Raw genomic sequence first — 18121 nt, forward strand, 5'->3', positions numbered from 1 at the left:
CAAAACGGACTTTAGTTTCATTTGGAAAATAAAGTACTTGTTTTTAAAGAAATAGGGTATAGTTTCACTATTTTTTGTGAAACATGAATAATTTTAAATAGCCTTATTTCTTGTGTTGCTTATTTGTAATTGTTTTCTTTGAGTAAAAAGGCTATTTAAATAATATTACCTATATAATGGATTTGAAAGAACTATATTTTGAATTGATGATATTTCAAGCTAGCTGGATGAGTCACTTACCAACCTGTTTCCTTATTATAGGAGTTTGGATTTAGTTCATGGCCAAGTTCTTTCACATTTAATTCCATGATTCTAATGCAAGTATTTTTATGTGGTGCTCAAAATACTACATATACAGTGTTTGTTTTCCTCTTTGCTTCAGATTTTCTTTAAGCGATTTCCCAGAACATAATGCCAAGACATAAGACAATTTATAAATACATACTTTTTTGAAAATCCTCCAAGTGACTCATTCAGCTAGCTCGAAATATCATCAATTCAAAATATAAGTCTTCCAAGTCCATTATGTAGATAATATTATTTAAATAGCCTTTTTTACTCAAAGAAAATAACTACAATTCTTGGTTAACATCTCCTACTTTGGCACCCTGATTATTTTAATAGTAAATCTGTAACTTTGAAAAAAATTACATTATTCTTTCCTTTTTTGGTATGTCCTAGAACTCTCCTGAAAGCATTGGAGTCCGGACAACCAAAAATGAAGACGAGAATGAGAAGGAAAAGGAAGTGCAGCTGGAATCCCTGCTAGGAGCCTTTGAGGGCCTAGGCAAAGCCTGGCCCCGAAATATGGAGACTCAGCGTAAGCACCAGAACCTGCACTCGAAGAAGTGCTATAATCAGAGGTTATTAATGAGAGCGGAGATATTCTTAGCGACAAGTTATTGTTTCTTGCACCTTCTGACTGATTAATAGGATTATCCAACACAAATTTTACTCCTCCATTGGCAAGTAATCCTATTGTATTAGTTTGCTAGGGTTGCTGTAACAAAGTACCAAAGACAGGTGGCTTAACCAACAGAAACTTTCTCACAATTCTATTTGAGATCAGGGTGTCAGCAGTGTTGTTTTCTTCTGAAGCCTCTCTCCTTGGCGTGTAAATAACCATCTATGTCTGCGTCCTAATCTCTTCTTCTGAGGATACCAGCAGTATCAGGTTAGGGCCCACCCTAATGACCTCTTTAAAGATGCTGCCTCTCAGTACCGTCATTCTGAGATTCTCAGGGTTAGGACTTGGTTATGAATTTGGGGGAACGCAATTCAGCCCTTAACACCCATGATATAGATCTAGTTCGACTGTAAAAAGAATTATTTTACTCTTCTTTGTGATACAATTTGCTGAGCAATCTACAGAATATATTAGTGGGGTTTCTTCATCTTGGAAATTAGTGGTCTTGTAAGTAAACAAATCTTTAATAAGCAAGTGAAATCTCTGTTTCACTGAGAACCTTGAAACTTTTTGAGAGATTTTCAGAATTGGACGTGTATTCCCAAAGGGCTAAGTAGATGGACAAACAGTAAATTAGTGCAGACTGGGACCTTGAACTTGGGAATTAGGGTCCTCTGAAGTTTGCCTTCTGTTAGTTTCTGTAGTGTTTTCCCCCCAGACACCTTAATATGTTTGAGTGTTATTAAAAAAGTATGTTTATTATTTGTTATTGGATTTGTCTGAAATCAGATTTAAGATTGTCTTTGAGCCTTCCCTTTTTTGTGTGAACTATGAAAAGTGTATTTGCCATGTATAGGAAGGATTTTCCAAAAGATACGTATTTATAAATGGCCTTATGTCTTGGCATTATGTTCTGGCCTGCAGTAGAAGTCTCCTTTTTTTTTTTTTTTATGCCATTAGGGATACTGACTTTTTCTTGAATGAGGTAGAAAAAGTAGTCAATTTATATAAAAAGTAATGGCCTGGTGCATAGAAAGGAAATTAATTAGAAGAAACATTCATGTAGTAATTACATTACTGCAAAAAATTACATGTCATAATAGCATGTATAGATAGTATTATAAAATTAAAACATGCATGCGATAGGCACCAGCGAGAGGTTTACATGCACGAGTCAATGTTTACTTTTTAAATTGCCTGGGCTGGGCGAATCAGTCGGACAGACAGACGGTTCGTCACCTAGCCTTTTATCTATATAGATGATTCTTAACCAAAGCAGTTTATTTTAGTGTAAGGCATAGAAATATATATTCACTTACCAGTTATTGAGGGGAAGGTTGAGCCTTTGAGAATTGAACTGTTACACATTGACTTCTCGTACATCTTACTCACAAGGTATCATCTATAATTTCTGAGTTCTTTTTCTTTATTGTAGAAAAAGAAGCTAAAATCTCTTATGCAGCAATTCCAGTGCAGAATTCTTATGGATTTTTACTGCCATCTGTCTTTACATATGTGAATCTAACTAAAAATAAGGACTTAATGTTGACTTTATACACCTATTTCATCAGTTAGTGTACTATTAATTATATAATTGAAATTGCAAGTGCAGTTGGTGTGATTGGTTTGGGAGAAGAGAGCTGATGCCTGTTGGTAAGCCCACAGCGTGCGGAAGCTCCTGCATGTCCCCGGGAGCTCCCGTCTCCGGAGTTCTGCTTTCTTGTCACTCAGGGTGTTCTACAGGGGAAGCGACTGTGGTAAAGATTCAGTGTCAGCTCCTTGGAGAAGGATACTGCTTTGAAAATGAACATTTATAAACAGTTTTACTGGACCTTCTTGGGAGAAGTTGTGATCAGGGAAATTTGTTTGGGAATTGGACACAAAGTCAGCTTGACGTTCTGTTTGTTTTTGAAATGTCATGGCTTTAACTAAAGGTATTTGTTTTATTTTCCTCCTCCCTTTTTTCTGTCTTCCTGTCTCCCACTCATCTCTGCCCCTCTGTTCCTCTGTTTCTGTCTCTGTCCTTCCATCTGTCCTCACTCGCTCTGTCTTTTGCTTCTTCACACGCCCTGTCCTACTGGTCCCATTCTGTCTTTCTTCCCAGGTTGTTATCGGCAGGAAATATGCAAATTGATGTGTGACCGGCTAAAACTCAGCACCTGGAAAGTGCAGCTAGGAGTCCTACAGTCAATGAATGCCTTTTTTCAGGGGTAATTTGCTTCATAGTTCATTTATTTTGTCCTTTTCCACCTTAGCATTTTATATATAATCAATGAAACTTAAAAAAAAAATTTAAAACTAAATGCTAGAATGACATCATAAAGTGATACATGCAGATGAAAATTATTTATGCCAGAAAGGTTTTGGAATATTTCTTAAAACTGATATTTGTGTCTTGCTTTCTGATTTTTGTAGATTAATGCTTTTGGAAGAAGAATATGCAGATCCTGAGGCTTTGACTGAAATTCTCCTTGAAACTTGTAAATCAATCACATATTCTTTAGGTGAGTGTGATAAACTGACATTGATAAGGGGTCCTGATTTTAAAGGTCAGGGAGCTAAGCTTCATATATTTCCTACTTTGTGCTAGGAACTAAGTTTATGGAACCACTGAACTATCCTATTTAATATACTCTGTATGACCAGACTGATATATATCAACCTGGAACTATAATTTAGGATTTTAGCTCCTAGATTAGAAAAACCTTTGTGATAAGAGTTTTTTAAAAAAACTTTTACTTGAAAATACTTTTAAACTTACAGAAAAGTTGCAATAATAGTACATGTAGCGCACATATGAGTGAAATCATATGGTTCTTTATTTTTTCTGTAGGACTTATTTCACTAGCATTATATTCTTCAAGATCCATCCATGTTGTTGAAATGGCAGTATTGTATTATCTATGGCTGAGTAGTAGTCTGTTGTAATATGTATGTAATACATCATCTTTATTCAGTCATCTGTCGAGGGGCATTTTGGTTATTTCCATGTATTCACCACTAGGAATAATGTTGCAGTGAACATAAGAATACACAAATCTCTGGGAATAAATGTTCTCAAATTTTTCAAGTACATACCCAGAAGAGGGTTGCTGGGTCATACGGTAACTCTATTCTTAATTTTTTGAGGAACCTCCATCGTGGCTGTACCATCAGCAGTGAATGAGGGTTTCTTTTTCTCCACGACCTCTCCAACACTTATTTTACTTGTCTTGTTATTAATAACCATTCTAACAGGTGTGACATGTAGTTAATGAAGCTAAGCATGTTTTCATATATCTGTAGGTCATTTGTATGTCTTCTTGGGAGAAGTGTCTTTGGATTGCTTGTTTTGTTGTTGTTGAGTTGTATAATGTAAAACTGAAAGCAACAAATGAATAAACAAGATAAGCAAAAACTCAGCCCCGGCCAGATGGGTCATTTCAATAGAGCATCATTTCCATATGCCAAGGTTGTGGGTTTGATCTCTGATCAGGGCACATGCAAGAATCAACCAATGAATGTATATGTGGAACAATATATTGATGTTCCCCCACTCCCTCTAAATCAATGCAAAAAACACACAAAACAAAACAAAACAAAACAAAAAAAACAAAAACAAAAACAAAAACACAAAAACCCTTATAGACACAGACAATGGGTTGGTGGTTACCAGAGGGCAAGGAGTGTGGGGGAGGGGTAGTAAAGTGTAAAGGGGTCCAATATATGGTGACTGAGGAGATTTTACTTTGGGTGGTAAATATAATACAATATACAGTTGATGTATTATAGAATTGTATACTTGAAAACCTATATGATTTTGTTAACCAAACCCACCCCAATAAATTTAATTTTAAAAAGCTAGCAAAAACAAACAAAAACCTGAGCTCAGTGATTTGCCAGGCTGAGCTCTCAGACATGGACGATGCCACCCTGGGGACAGGAAGGTTGGGCTGCCATGAAGAGGGGTGACTTTCTCATAAGCCTGTGCTTCGGTTTCCCTCCTGTTTCATGCTGAGGGGCCCAGTCAAGACATTAAATAAAAATAGAACATATAATATCTATATATCTTTAAATATATATATATATATATATATATATTTACAGAGAGGAAAGGAGAGGGATAGAGAGTTAGAAACATCAATCAGCTGCCTCCTGCACTCCCCTCACTGGGGATGTGCCCACAACCAAGGGTACATGCCCTTGACCGGAATCGCACCTGGGATTGTTCCGCAGGCTGACACTCTATCCACTGAGCCAAACCGGTTTTGGCCACCTATATATCTTTTAACGAAAGTTACCTGTTAACATTTTGCCCTTTTTACTTAAATCATTACTTCTATATACATATTTTTCTTGAACCATTTGAAAGTATTGTTTACATCACACCCCGTTATCTCTAAATTTTTCAGTGTGCATTCTCTTACATCAGATCGGTACAGTTAACAACTTTCGGCAGTATACCAATGATGCAATTTAAAAAATCAAATTCTTTATTGTTCATGGTCTAGATTTTCTGTTGACTTGTAATGTTTTTTATAGAATTTCCCCCCTCCCCTCCATTGAGGAATTTCAGTCCGGGATCATTTATTGAATTTAGTTGTTATATCTTTTTATTCTTCTTTAATCTGAAACACTTCCTCTCAGCTTTTCTCTGTCCTATATGACAGTGACAATTTTGAAGAAAAGGCTCCCCACATCTTTTTTTAATTGTAGGGTTTCTCATGTTTCCTCCTGATGAGATGCAGGTCATGACTTCCCAGTTGGACACTCCCTCCATAAGTGACGTGCCTCACATCAGGAGGTACGCAGTGTCCATCTGCCCTCACTGGCGATGTTAATTTGGTTATCTGGTCAAGGTATATTCAGTTTTCTCTACCTTCTAGTTATTCCCCTCCCCCCACACACACCTTCCTTGTATCTAATAAGCAGCCTGTGGGGAATACTTTAAGACCATTTAGGTAACCTGCTCTTCTTTACAGCTGTCTGGGGAAGACACGTGAAGCCATGCAGGCATGCTGCTCCTCTGCAGAAGGCCTTCTAGACTTAGCACACATCAAGGTTTCTTCCTGAACCTGCTTTTACTGAGATGGCTTTCTAACTCCAGCCTCCCTCTCTTTTACCTTTTGATAGTTGGCATCCTCATAAGCAAGATCCTACCTCTCCCTTCCTCTATTATTGATACTGATTCATGGATTCCTTTTCTCCCAGTTGGTTTATAATTGATTATTTTTCTTAATTTGTTACTCATATGGTCACAGATTTGGCCAGTGCAGGCTCCTTCAAGCTGACTCCTGTATCCTCTTGACAGGTCACCATCATTCTTACAGGCCCTTCTGTACTTTGTAACAGAACAGGATGTTATAAGCTCATCTTGTGCTTTCCTTGCTGTGAGTTTGGTTGTGTTAATTTTTTTCGGTAGACAATTTCACCATGAACTAGATGCTTTATCTATTCTAGAGCAATGGTCACCCACTGGTGGTTCATGAGGTCTGAAAGGGTGGTGACAGCTGATTTAGAGTAGACATCAAGGAAGTATGTTTTTTAGTTGTAATTCTTGGAGGTGGCATGCTTTTGGATAAAGAACTGGCAGTGAAGAAACTGGTCTTTACAGGTCTCAGGCAGGTGTCTCTGATTTTGCCTTCACCCTGGGTCATGTAATGTTCTTTGTTAATTTGAGGTCATGCAACCTAAAGACCCTTCTTAGGTATTATGAGAAGATGAATATGTGTTCATCTTTTGAATTCCCACTTCTAAAATGGGCCCTTTTAAATATTGCCATTTGGTGTGGTGATTGATATGTTTGGTGACACATAGCACATTTCAAGTATTTAATGGTAGATTACTCGGAAAGGGAAGCTTACTTCAGAAAAGGTGTGTCTTACCCTGAATTTGTCATTTCTTAACATCTTTCAGTAACATTAACTTAATCTTGGAGCTTTTGTTTCAAAGATACATAAAACAAGTAATGTGCATTATGTGATTTTTTTTCTTAGAAAATAAGACGTACTCATCTGTGAGAACAGAAGCTTTATCTGTGATAGAATTACTGCTTAAAAAGCTTGAAGGTGAGTTCCTGATAGTTCTGATTGAAAGCTGGAAAGCCAGAATATTTTATGGCATATGTTTTAGAAATTGTTTTATTTTGTTTTTAATAAGCATATACTCTAAATTACAAATTAATACACACACACACACACACACACACACTCACACACGTCTAAGTGGGATAGACAAAGCTAAAACCCTTAAATTTTATTAAAGTGTTTAAATTTTATGAAGCTGTAGTTATCTTAGAATAATAGTTTTTGTTTCCAGTATGAATCCTGATTTAATCCTGTTATTACGGCACATGGTTGACAGGGCGAAGAATAGCTCACTGTCCCATTGTAAATAAACAGAATGACTCACTGAAAAGTGGAGTTGGGAAAGCATTTTAACAATTATCCACCCGAGTCATCTAATTTGATAGCATTTTCTTAATCCTATTTTTCCCTGTTTTCCTTTTTTTAACCTTCTTATAAAGAAGATTTCTTCTTCTTTAAAAAAAAAATATATATTTTATTGATTTTTTTACAGAGAGGAAGGGAAAGGGATAGAAAGTTAGAAACATCAACGAGAGAGAAACATCGATCAGCTGCCTTCTACACCCCCCCCCCCCCCCCACTGGGGATGTGCCCGCAACCAAGGTACATGCCCTTAACCAGAATTGAACTTGGGACCCTTCAGTCTGCAGGCTGACGCCCTATCCACTGAACCAAACTGGTCAGGGCAAGAAGATTTCTTCTAATGGCTGTGGTAAAAGAAAATATTTTTTTTTCAGTGGTGTATCTGTTACTAATTTGAAAGGAGGCCTCTTTTTTCTTTTGTTTTATTATTTTAACCCCAGGGAATGGGGAAGAAGGAGTAGTTTTCTCAGGTCCTGTATATTTGCAATTTTTACTTCTTTATTTTTGTTTAGCATTTAAAATACCTCTCCTAGGGCTCCATAAAACAGGCTTTTTAGATTCATTAACACTATACACCTTGTAATTCCTTTTTTCTTTGTTGAAATGAAAGAGCAAGGCCCCTCATCAGATCATTGAATTTGCACTGTTTGCCAAATATGCATGAACGTATTCTAGGTGAATAAAATGAGGCTAACTGGTGAGGTAATGTGCCAAAGTGGCAGAACCTCACAAATAAAACTTAGGATCTTTACTTTGAGTTTCTCTGATGCTCCCCTTAAAGAAAGGATTAGTAAATTATCATCTGTTGAAACTGACTGTGCAATTTTGAAATTTGTTTAAGATTTTTTTAACAACAAACATCTATACTACTAATAAGATAATAAAAAGATAATATGCTAATTAGACTGGATGTCTTCTGGACAAAGCCATGGTGGGTGGGGGCTGAGGCAGAGGTGGTTAGGGGTGATCAGGCCAGCAGGGGAGGGCAGTTAGGGGGTGATCAGGCTGGCAGGGGAGCATTTAGGGGTGATCAGGTAGGCAGGCATAGGCAGTTCAGAGCATAAGGCAGGCAGGCAGGCAGGCAGAGGTGGTTAGGAGCAATCAGGCAGGGAGGCAGGTGAGCGGTTAGGAGCCAGCAGTCATGATTGCGAGAGGGATAGTCCCGGATTGGAGTGAGTGCAGGCTGGCTGAGGGACTGCCCACCCCATACACGAATTTTGTGCACTGGGCCTCTAGTATCTTATAAAGAGGGTTTATGTATTGTTGATGATCTTTTGGTCACTTTGTGCTTTGCCTTGATACTTCCTACTTATCACTTTGCCTCAGCATCCCTAGATGCTTTTCATCTCATTAATACTGGGGCAGAGGATGGAACTCCCTGATAGGTTCTCAGGTTATTGTCAATAATTAGGATTTGAGACAACTGCTGAACCTGTGATCATTGTATACTAAGTTGTTATCAGGTGGTTGCTTTGCATTTATTTTGGGGGTATGATATATGGAGGAGAAGCAGAATGACTAGTTTGTTTTTTTGTACTTGCTTGTTCTATGAGGAATCTTTTTTTTTCTTCTTTCTCTTTCGATTCAGAGTCTAAACAGTGGGAAAGTTTGACATCTGAGTGCAGAACGCTCCTGATTGAATCTTTAGCCACTATGGAGACAGACAGCCGACCTGAGCTGAAGGAGAAAGCATCATTGCTGAAGAAAACACTTGAAAATCTGGAATAATTTAGAAGTGGAAGAAACGAACAAGTGCCATGCTCGTTGTGATGAAAATGGTGGTATTCTTTGAAAAACCAAGTGGGAAAAATAAAGATTAATCTGTAGCATGCATCATTCCTTGGCTGAAATAAAAACAAAAAAATGCCTTAAATTTTGTTCCTTATTAGCTTTATTTTATTTGATGTTTTAAAAGTATCTGGGCTGAGTGAGCTTAATGAAACATGAATGTTTGAGAGGTGGTTGTTGGTAAAACTGATGGAAATAGTTATTAGAGATTAAAGCTGTCATTAAAGGGATAAACAATGTTGTAGAGAAGCTGGATTAAAAAAATCTCAGAACTGCACCTACATTGAATGAAGTTGTTTCAGGAAGGGGCTCTGTAATCAGTTGAACTCCCTTGCTTTACTCCTGAAGAAATGGGTTGTGTGCTGACAGCTTCCTTTCTGAGGCCTGTGCGAAGGCCAGAACCCAGGAAATTTTCTTTTACAACCTTCTGCCAATCACTGCTAACCCTGACCGACCAGAGAAACAAGAACTGAACTCACATCATTGGATTCTTGAAATTCATAAGCTGAATGTTATTTGTTTAGATGATTGGTTTTTAGAAAGTAATTGTTTAGCACCGTTCTTTATGGGTTGAGAGGGAGAATTTGGTTTTCATATGATAGTTCTGATTGTCTTTTTTTTTTTTTTAATCCTTTCCTGAGGACATTTTTTTTTTAAATTGATTTTAGAGAGAGAGGAAGGAAGGAAGAGAAACATCAATAGGTTGCCTCCTGTACACGCTCCAACCTAGTATTGAACCCCAAACCTCGGTATGTAACCTGACTGGGAATTAAACCCAGGACCTTTCAGTGTACAGGATGATCCTCCTACCCAGCAGCACTGGCCAGGCTGATTGTCCTCTTGTCACAGGCAGATTCAGATAGGTTAGGGCAAGATTGATCATTCTGTCTGTGGTTGCTTATTTTGTAAAACCCAAACCAACAATGAAGTCATGACTGTTGATTTAAACCATTTATAATCTCAAAACCATAAAAGCACCTTAAAATTTTATACTCACTTTTATGCTAACAGTAAGACTTTAGGATAGAAAGGAAAGCATTTTAATTTGCCATCTGGGAATAACGTGTCACCGTTCAAGGTAAATAATTACAGCTTCCTTCCCTTCGCTGCTCATGCCCCTGCCAAAGGCTGTAGGGTAAGGGGAAAAACAAGTTTAACGAAGGTGTTTTAGGTAAATTGAGAACACTAGCTCACCTTGGATTCCAAGCTCAGAATTGCTTTATACTCAGTATTGCCCTTTACTGACATTAACACCAGTGTTAAAATATCATGCTTATTTTTGGTGTGGTTTCTATTGAGCAATGAATGTATTTCAAACTTTCTTGACTGTGAACAAGAGTAAAAATAACTTTTCACATTTGACCCCCAACAGTGTGTGTGTGTGTGTGTGTGTGTGTGTGTGTGTGTGTGTGTGTGTGAGAGAGAGAGAGAGAGAGAGAGAGAGAGAGAGAGAGAATATAAAATCGTTAACTGAAATAAATATCTTACTATGTGTGATATACTTTGACCCCCCCACCCCCTTCATCTTTACTGTTTGAAATGCTCAGTAAATTTATTCCCTGACTCATAAATGGGTTGCTGTTCACAGTGTGGAAAACAGTGCATAGGTAGTACCTCACCTTGGCTGTGTATGCTGTGTTCTGGGGTTGCTTCTGATTTGGGAAGGGGTTTACAAAGAAAATTTAAGTGTTTATTTCTGAAGCATGTTCTTAGCTGATAGTGAATATAATTGTGAGCTTTAGTACATCATGAGTTTTAAGGAACCTATCGTGAACTTCCACTTGAGAAGGCCTTTGCTTTAGAGAAAATCAACTTCGGATGTTTTTCAGAAAGCTTATGGCCTCACAGTGCCCTCTGACTTTCATTTTCAGTCCCTGGGACGCTATTCCCAGGCAAGAACGCAGGGGAAGCCAGGTTTTACAGAAACAGTGTAAGGGCAGGAACTGTGCTCTCGGCCCATACGAGATGTTAAAGCCTCATCAAAATTTATGCTTAATAACGTTTTGTTACTCAATATTGGGAACTTCCCATGGTGCTGAGAGCGGTGCTAAGATGCTTGGACCTTAGTGCTTCGTGCTAGTGAATTAATTTCTGTTAGCTTTCTAAGCACATTTCTAATTTATACACTTAATGCCTTCATCAACCAGCCCAGTCAGCTGCACGAGTAGTGCTGAATCCTGTCTCCCAGTGCAGCGCGTGTGTACGTGTGTGTTCGCATTTATGTAAAAGGGTGAAGAACAGTGTGTGTGACTGTGGAGTGCTGATGTTGGTGAACAAATGGAGGAAGGACCCGTGCGTGTTTGTCTTCTGCCTTCATTTTCCAAAGCTCTCTGGAACTGGTTTTTGTAATTCTCCCCCCGTGCCTCCCCCCCCCCCCCCCCCGGAATATTGTACCACTTGTCATACAAGCGCCTGATTGAGATAGTCCAATTATTAAATTCCTTATTCCTGGAGTGAGTACACTATAGATACATCTTCCTAAATCTACCGTTACACGGAAAGGAGGTTTGGCAGTTGGTCAAAACAATGACAGTAGTATAACATTGTCTTTGTGGTGGTAAAAGAGCAGCAGTTTCTTTAATGTTTGTGTCCAATTTTTAGTTGCAGTGTGTCTGCCTGTGATCCAGTTTACCTGCACACTAAAGCAGCCTGCCACCAAGCCCCCTGGCTTTCCCCTGCCATCCTTTCCATGTGTATTTACTAAGAAGAAAAAATACGTGACCATGTTATCTAGTAGCAATCGCACTGTGTGAGCACTGTCTGCCCCTCGGGGGAGTTTCTGTCGGCGCCCCTACCATGTATCCACGCTGCTTGTGAAGTACAGGGACTTAACTTTGACCTTGGCGCTCATTGTAATGTACAAACTGTTGTTAATGGATATATATGTAACAGATTTTTGTATTTTATATGCAAAGTCTTCATAGAGTCCTCTGCAATATGTACTGGGCTAGCTAAGCATGTGACGGTCTTATTTGAGAGGAAAATCCTACCCATGCCTAAGAAGGTGTGAAGTAAATAAAAGCTGCATGACCAGTTCTCCTGAAGTAGTGCATTGATTTTTACTGTTTCTCTAGGAGAAGAGTTTAGCTTCTGACATATTTGGCTAGTTATACTTGAAAAACCGAAAAAGGCCCAACAGCCTGCCTCTGCTTGGCTGCCTCTGCTGATTCACCATTAATTCCAGAGTGTGGCTGGCGTCTTTTGAGACATCTTGGGAGAAGTCATTATGGGCCCCTCTATATGTTTGTGCTCCCTTAATCCCATCATAAAATGTCTAAAATCTGAGGGCTTAAAAACAAAACAAACACCACCACATTTACAATTTATATTTTTATAGGTTTCAGAGAGGAAGAGGGAGAGAGACAGAGACAGAGAGGGAGAGAAACATTAACTATGAGAGAGAATCACTGATCGGCAGCCTCCTGCACACTCCACACTGTGGATTGAGCTCACAATCCAGGCATGTGCCCTGACTGGGAATTGAACTGTGACTTCCTGGTTCATAGGTTGATGCTCAACCATCTGAGCCATACCAACGGGTGACCCTTCTATCATTAAATATGGGCCCTACTTTACTGTCTAACATGTGACAAATCTAGAAATCATATTCCCCTCCCACTCCAGAATTGCTGCTTTTTTTTTTTACTTCCTGAACTAATTCTGTAAAGTCTCAATTCTTTACTGTATGAGCCCACTGAGGCCTCTGCTCCGTTAGCTTGGTGATCAGGTAATGATTTGACATTTTCTTAAATTTCCTGTACCCGTAGTTCCCCATTCTGATAACTACTGATGCTGTAAAATCCAAAGCTCCGTTACCCAAGACGGTTGTGCTTATGTGATTTTAATTGCTTTTTGGGGAGTAATAGTGGGAATAGAGAATAGCTATGACCAGCCAACAACCTAGAATTCCACATGAGATAGTCACTATTTTTAGAATATAAGGCTAAGACCCTTAGCCTTCCCTAGTATTAGGTATTTCTCATTGGCTAGTTTCTCTATTCTTTTTAGTCCTCAAGATTTCTGGGCCTTCTCCTGTCTTCCTAATACCTTCACTCTCCTCTCTCCCAGGGTCCCATTCCCTTCTAAAGAAGCCGGGAGTGAACTTTATAACTTCATTAGTAAATAGGATAATTGAGTTATCTTTGTTAAAATCTTTTCCCATTTGAATGAGCCCAGGCCCTGCTTTCACAATAGCTAATACATCATTCTAAATTTTACATTAGGATTCATTTAGCTTATTGGTTATAACGTTGCTGCTATAAAATTTTATTGTTCCCATCATATCCACACAATTCTTGTTAGTCATTCTACTACCTCAACATGTTCCTGTAACCGACAATGGAATCTCTTCTGGGTCACTATGTTTCAACTAGCTGTTAGAAAATCATTGAATTTTATTCATCTTTTTATTATTTCCTCACGGTAGATGAGGACTGTGATGGCTGTCCCTAACCCCTGGGGCCAGCTGGGTGGGGAAAGGGCCCCTGCACAAAGCGCTGAGGCCCTCCTCCTCAGGGCCTGCTGGACAGCCCACGTGTTCCGTATTGGACCCCATCCGGTCCCGACCACGTGCGGGCTGATTCCTGCACCAGCTGCGCCCTCGGTAGCAAACACACCGTGATCCGCGGTGGCGGCGGCCAGGTGGCCGGTCCACTCGGTCCCAGCCATCCAGGGAGGACAAGACAGAGAAGCGGAGGCCTCGGACATCCCCTGCAGGCCTGTAGGAGCAGCCTCGCTCAGTGCTCTGAGCTGGGAGGTCCGGTGGGGGGTGAGTCTCACCTTGAGGGTCTCCTTGGGGCGCGCAGGCACCTGGGCCGCGGGCCCTGCACGCGCCCACCCGCCCAGCAGCCCCTGGACGTGTTGCTGCTGGAAACCTGACGGCCACCTGGGGGCAGAGCGGAGGGGCGGGGTGCTGAGGCCTCGCCCAGGCCCCGGGACCCCGGGGACCCCAGGTACGGAAGGTGGTGCCCATTGCACAGCCGCCCCGGGACCCTGGGGGGCCGCCCGGGTGCCCATGCCCCATTCCGCCGGTCCGGTCCTGGGGGGGCAGAGGCCGACCACAGGGCGGGCCCCCACCCACCTGCAAGTTGCTCCCTCTCCCTCCTGCAGGTTCACTGCACTGTCAGAGGGGACGGTGGAGGCATGTTGCCCCGTTAACACTGAGTACATCGGTATCTGAGAACAAGGACATTGTCTCACATAACACGGCAGGACATTAGGAAGCTCGGGAAACGCCATGGTCCATGCAGCATTGCCTCTAATCCACAGCCCGCGTTCAGGGCTGGTCTGTTTTCCGGCGGTATTCGAGTTTTTGTCTTTTGTCCCATGTCCTCTCCAGAGCTCATGTTCTCCTGGCTTGATGACGCTCAGTGCTGGGTCATGGCTTGTTGCTGTCTCTTCAGTCTCCCGGAACATTTCTTTAGCTTGTTTGTTCGTTTGTTTGCTGATTTCGATTTTGGAGGTAGAAGTTAGGGAGAGCTAGAGGTTGGTTAGTTTGCACAAAATTCCTCAATTTAATTTTGTCTGGTTTCCCTCATAATCAGATTCAGGTAATATGATTTTGTTGCTGTTGTTTCTTCTCCCCCTCCTCCTCCTCCTCCTCCTCCTCCTCCTCCTCCTCCTCCTTCTTCTTCGTTTTTATTAATCCTCTCCTGAGGATTTTTTTTTTTTTTTTTTTTTTTTTTTTTTACAAACAGTGGGAGGAAGGGAAGGGGGAGAGGGAGAAAGAGAGAGAGAGAGAGAGAGAGAGAGAGAGAGAGAGAGAGAGAGAGAGAGAGAGAGAGAGAGAGAGAGAGAAACATGGATCGGTTGCATCCCACACACACCCCCACTGGGGTCAGGGATAGAAGCGACCCTTGGGTGCGAGGCTCTAACCACTGAGCCACTCGGGCCAGGTACTGTCCTTTTGATAGGAATACCGCAGAAGTAAGTGATGTTGTGTCCTCCCGGCATCTTACCAGAAGGCAGCTGGAGTCAACTTGTGCTGTTATTGGTAATGTTGAGGTGGTTATCCTCCGTGTTTCTCCACTTGAAGCTATTATCCTGATTTGGAAATTAATAAGTAGTTTGGGGTGAGATACCTTGCCACCATGGAAAGATCGTGTTTCTCATTCAGTTTTTACCTAGGATAACTGTGATACTTAAATTTACCCACTATAACCTTTTACCTATGATAAGCTAGTACTACAACCACTTTAACCTCAACCGATGCTTTTCTATACCCATTTCTATATTCGTTGGCATCCTACTGTAAGGAAGAACCTTCCTTCTCCCTTCCCTCCTTCCAAGAACTCATGCGTTCTTATTGTATTTAAAGGATTGTAATCCTCTCTTACCATTATTGATTTTGATACTCAAAGTAATCAGTCCCAGATTTGGCCAATGAGAGCATATTGGATAAAATTTCTGGTTACTTGTAGGGGCAAGTAGTGTAAAGGATAAATTTTGTTCCTGTGATCTCTGAAAACTAGGGAGTTATTTTCAAAAATGAAACAATATGTATCTCAGAATTCTAGGGATTTCTATTCTCTATATACTGTTAAATATTCTACAGTGCAATCATTAAAGGAAAAAAATCTTGATAGAGGTGGGATGGACAGGAAGGAAATAAGACTATTTTTATGTATACTCTGAAATTCTTTTGGGGTAACTCATTCCCACTCCGTCTCAACTTTTAAAAGTTTGATATAATTGGATCTTTGGGACATTATCCCTGAAGGATCTGAAGTTTCAAACTGCTGTAATACATGGCTGCTAAACTTTAAATTGTTCGGGGACAGTAGGTATTCCCCAAAACAACAGAGGGTTTAAATGTACACAGTATTTCAGTTGCTATCCTTTGGTATTTTTAGTGAGAGAGGCAACAGTCAATACTTTGGAAAGAAATGAGTTGCACTGTTGATTTTTACATAAGATGTTTAACATTTCTAACGTGGATGCATTTATTCTTTCTCTCACTTAGCTAACTATGAAGTGCATCTTAAAACAAGATTTGGAGTTGGTGACAGGGAATTTGTGTCAGAGGACCAACTTTTCTTGGCTACTATTTTTAAACAATAGAGTTTAAAGCTAAGCCTGAAGGATTAAGATGCACCAATCAAGTCCCAGACAACTGGGCTGATTTTTCATTCTAAAAAAATAAATAAATAAATTGTGTTTTCTTTTTTAAAATCCTCACCCAAGGATATGTTTTTATTGATTTTTAGAGAGAGCAAAAGGAAGAAGGAGAAAGAGGGAGTCTTGCCTCCCATACACATCCAGCCCGGGATTGAACCTACACCTTTTGGTGTATGGGACCATGCTTCCACTAACTGAGCCACCCGGCCAGTGCCAATTGTGTTTCCTCCGCTGGTTTTAAGAGCAGCACCAAATTTTTTTTTTAAGGTTTCTTTAAAATAATATCTTACAATAATATAATAAGATTTTTATAGAGAATTTGTTAAGTAGAAAATTTGGCAGAGACATCCCTAAAAATAACCTAACAGATGAATAAGAAGTAACTACTGTGATGTAGAAAAATGAAACTTTTAGGAAGAAAAGCAAACACTCTGCTTTTCTGCCCAAGTACCACAGAGGGAGCTAACACAGACAAGTATTCCCTGGACCGCTAACCAAGGTACCAGAGTTACTGATGGTGTGTGGACCTTCAGTGTCAGCTGCTCAGGGACTGATGACTACTACAAACACGCAGACAAAAATGAAAGGACTGGCTCATAGGCTGGATGAGAGGCCATGGAACAGAAGTCAAAGATAATACTGTAATGTAAGTGAAAAGAACCCTGTAATATATGAAAACCGTTTGAAAAATATTGTGCCCCATCCTACGGTACCTTTAAAATCTGGAGAACGGGGAGACAGATGAGAGCATTGATTGAAATGGAGAAATGGGGGGAAATGTCAGTGATGAGGAAGCGAAGCCTGAAGGATTAAGATGCACCGTGTAACTGAGGAGTTTGTCTATGAAAGGGAGAGCAGAAGTAGGGTGGCAGTTAACACATGCAGCTTGACAATGACCAAGTGCATTTTTAAGAACAGGTGTGCTTGTAAACAGCAAGGAAAGGACTAGTGGGGAGAGGAAAAAGATAGAAGGTGATAAAGAGCAATGCCACTGCAAAAGCAAGGGAGGCTCAGCAATGCTTTTGTTTAATATCGTGACATGTCAAAATAAATAAAAACTCTAGTGTCATGTTGATTACAGGTGATCTTTGCAAAGAAATTTTAAGATAATTTAAGCAGGGAGCTTAATGTCTGCATTCCCTGGGTCTTCCTGAGTGTTAACACGAGCATTGCCTGGGTGTAATTTTTAGATCTGTTTATGTACTCACAAAGGTATAGGTGTCGATAAGGAAGGAAACTGTACAGGGGCTGAAACCGTTTTTAAACGAGGTGGGTTATTTTGTGTGACGTGTGAACTGGCCCTTAATTATAACCAAGACAAGGATCTGCAATGCTTCAAACGGTCGTCATTTTTGGGACAGGTACACAGACCTCCAAACGTTAGTTGGGAAGGACAGAGTGAACTTAGACCTGGAACTTCGTAGGTGCTAGTTTAAAATTCGTTGATTTGTTTCTCTCAACATTCCTTTCCGGTGAAGATCATTGCCGGTTTTTATTGTACCAAATGTGCTTTCTCTGCCTTATTTCCTGGCTCGCTTTTCTAACTTGTGCTCAATACCTTATTCAGTGTGGATTCCTCTTTCCATCAAAACGTGATTGAAAATCTACAGGGGGTCAAGGATAGGATTATGCATTGTTGACTCTTGGTTTCAAATCCACAGCCTTTTAGGAGATCACACTGTATTTCCTTTAGCACAGACCCACCACCCTGTGACTTCTCTGTGGTAAAATTGTGTTTGTGAGAGTGAAGATAAGTTTGAAAGTGTTTTCCTAAACGAAAAGAACATTATACGTTGTCCATTTCTTTTATGTTCTCAGATGGAATGAAGGGAATAATCCTAGGGTAGCTACAGGTGCAAAAAAATAAATAAATAAAAATAAG

At 40.1% G+C, this 18121-nt stretch overlaps 1 protein-coding gene across 12 annotated transcripts in view; it reads left to right on the forward strand.

Moving 5' to 3' along the window:
* The window catches only part of ECPAS (Ecm29 proteasome adaptor and scaffold), a 93112-nt gene extending 83904 nt beyond the window's left edge, over window positions 1-9208 (forward strand). For 4 of the 12 annotated variants that reach the window (XM_036432998.2, XM_036433005.2, XM_036433004.2 and 1 more), the window contains 5 exons: window positions 682-820; window positions 3012-3117; window positions 3323-3411; window positions 6883-7075; window positions 7106-7379. In XM_036432998.2, the coding sequence (XP_036288891.1) occupies window positions 682-820; window positions 3012-3117; window positions 3323-3411; window positions 6883-7075; window positions 7106-7148 (570 nt within the window). In that variant the 3' untranslated portion in view covers window positions 7149-7379. Of the gene's footprint in view, window positions 1-681; window positions 821-3011; window positions 3118-3322; window positions 3412-5628; window positions 5746-6882; window positions 7076-7105; window positions 7380-8923 lie in introns of those variants that run through there. The other 8 variants (XM_036432996.2, XM_036432997.2, XM_036433006.2 and 5 more) reach the window with 5 other exon arrangements.
* Window positions 9209-18121: the final 8913 nt, after the last annotated feature.

The sequence above is a fragment of the Pipistrellus kuhlii genome, unplaced genomic scaffold (assembly GCF_014108245.1).
Source record: "Pipistrellus kuhlii isolate mPipKuh1 unplaced genomic scaffold, mPipKuh1.p scaffold_m20_p_12, whole genome shotgun sequence".
Classification (NCBI taxonomy): Eukaryota; Metazoa; Chordata; class Mammalia; order Chiroptera; family Vespertilionidae; genus Pipistrellus; species Pipistrellus kuhlii.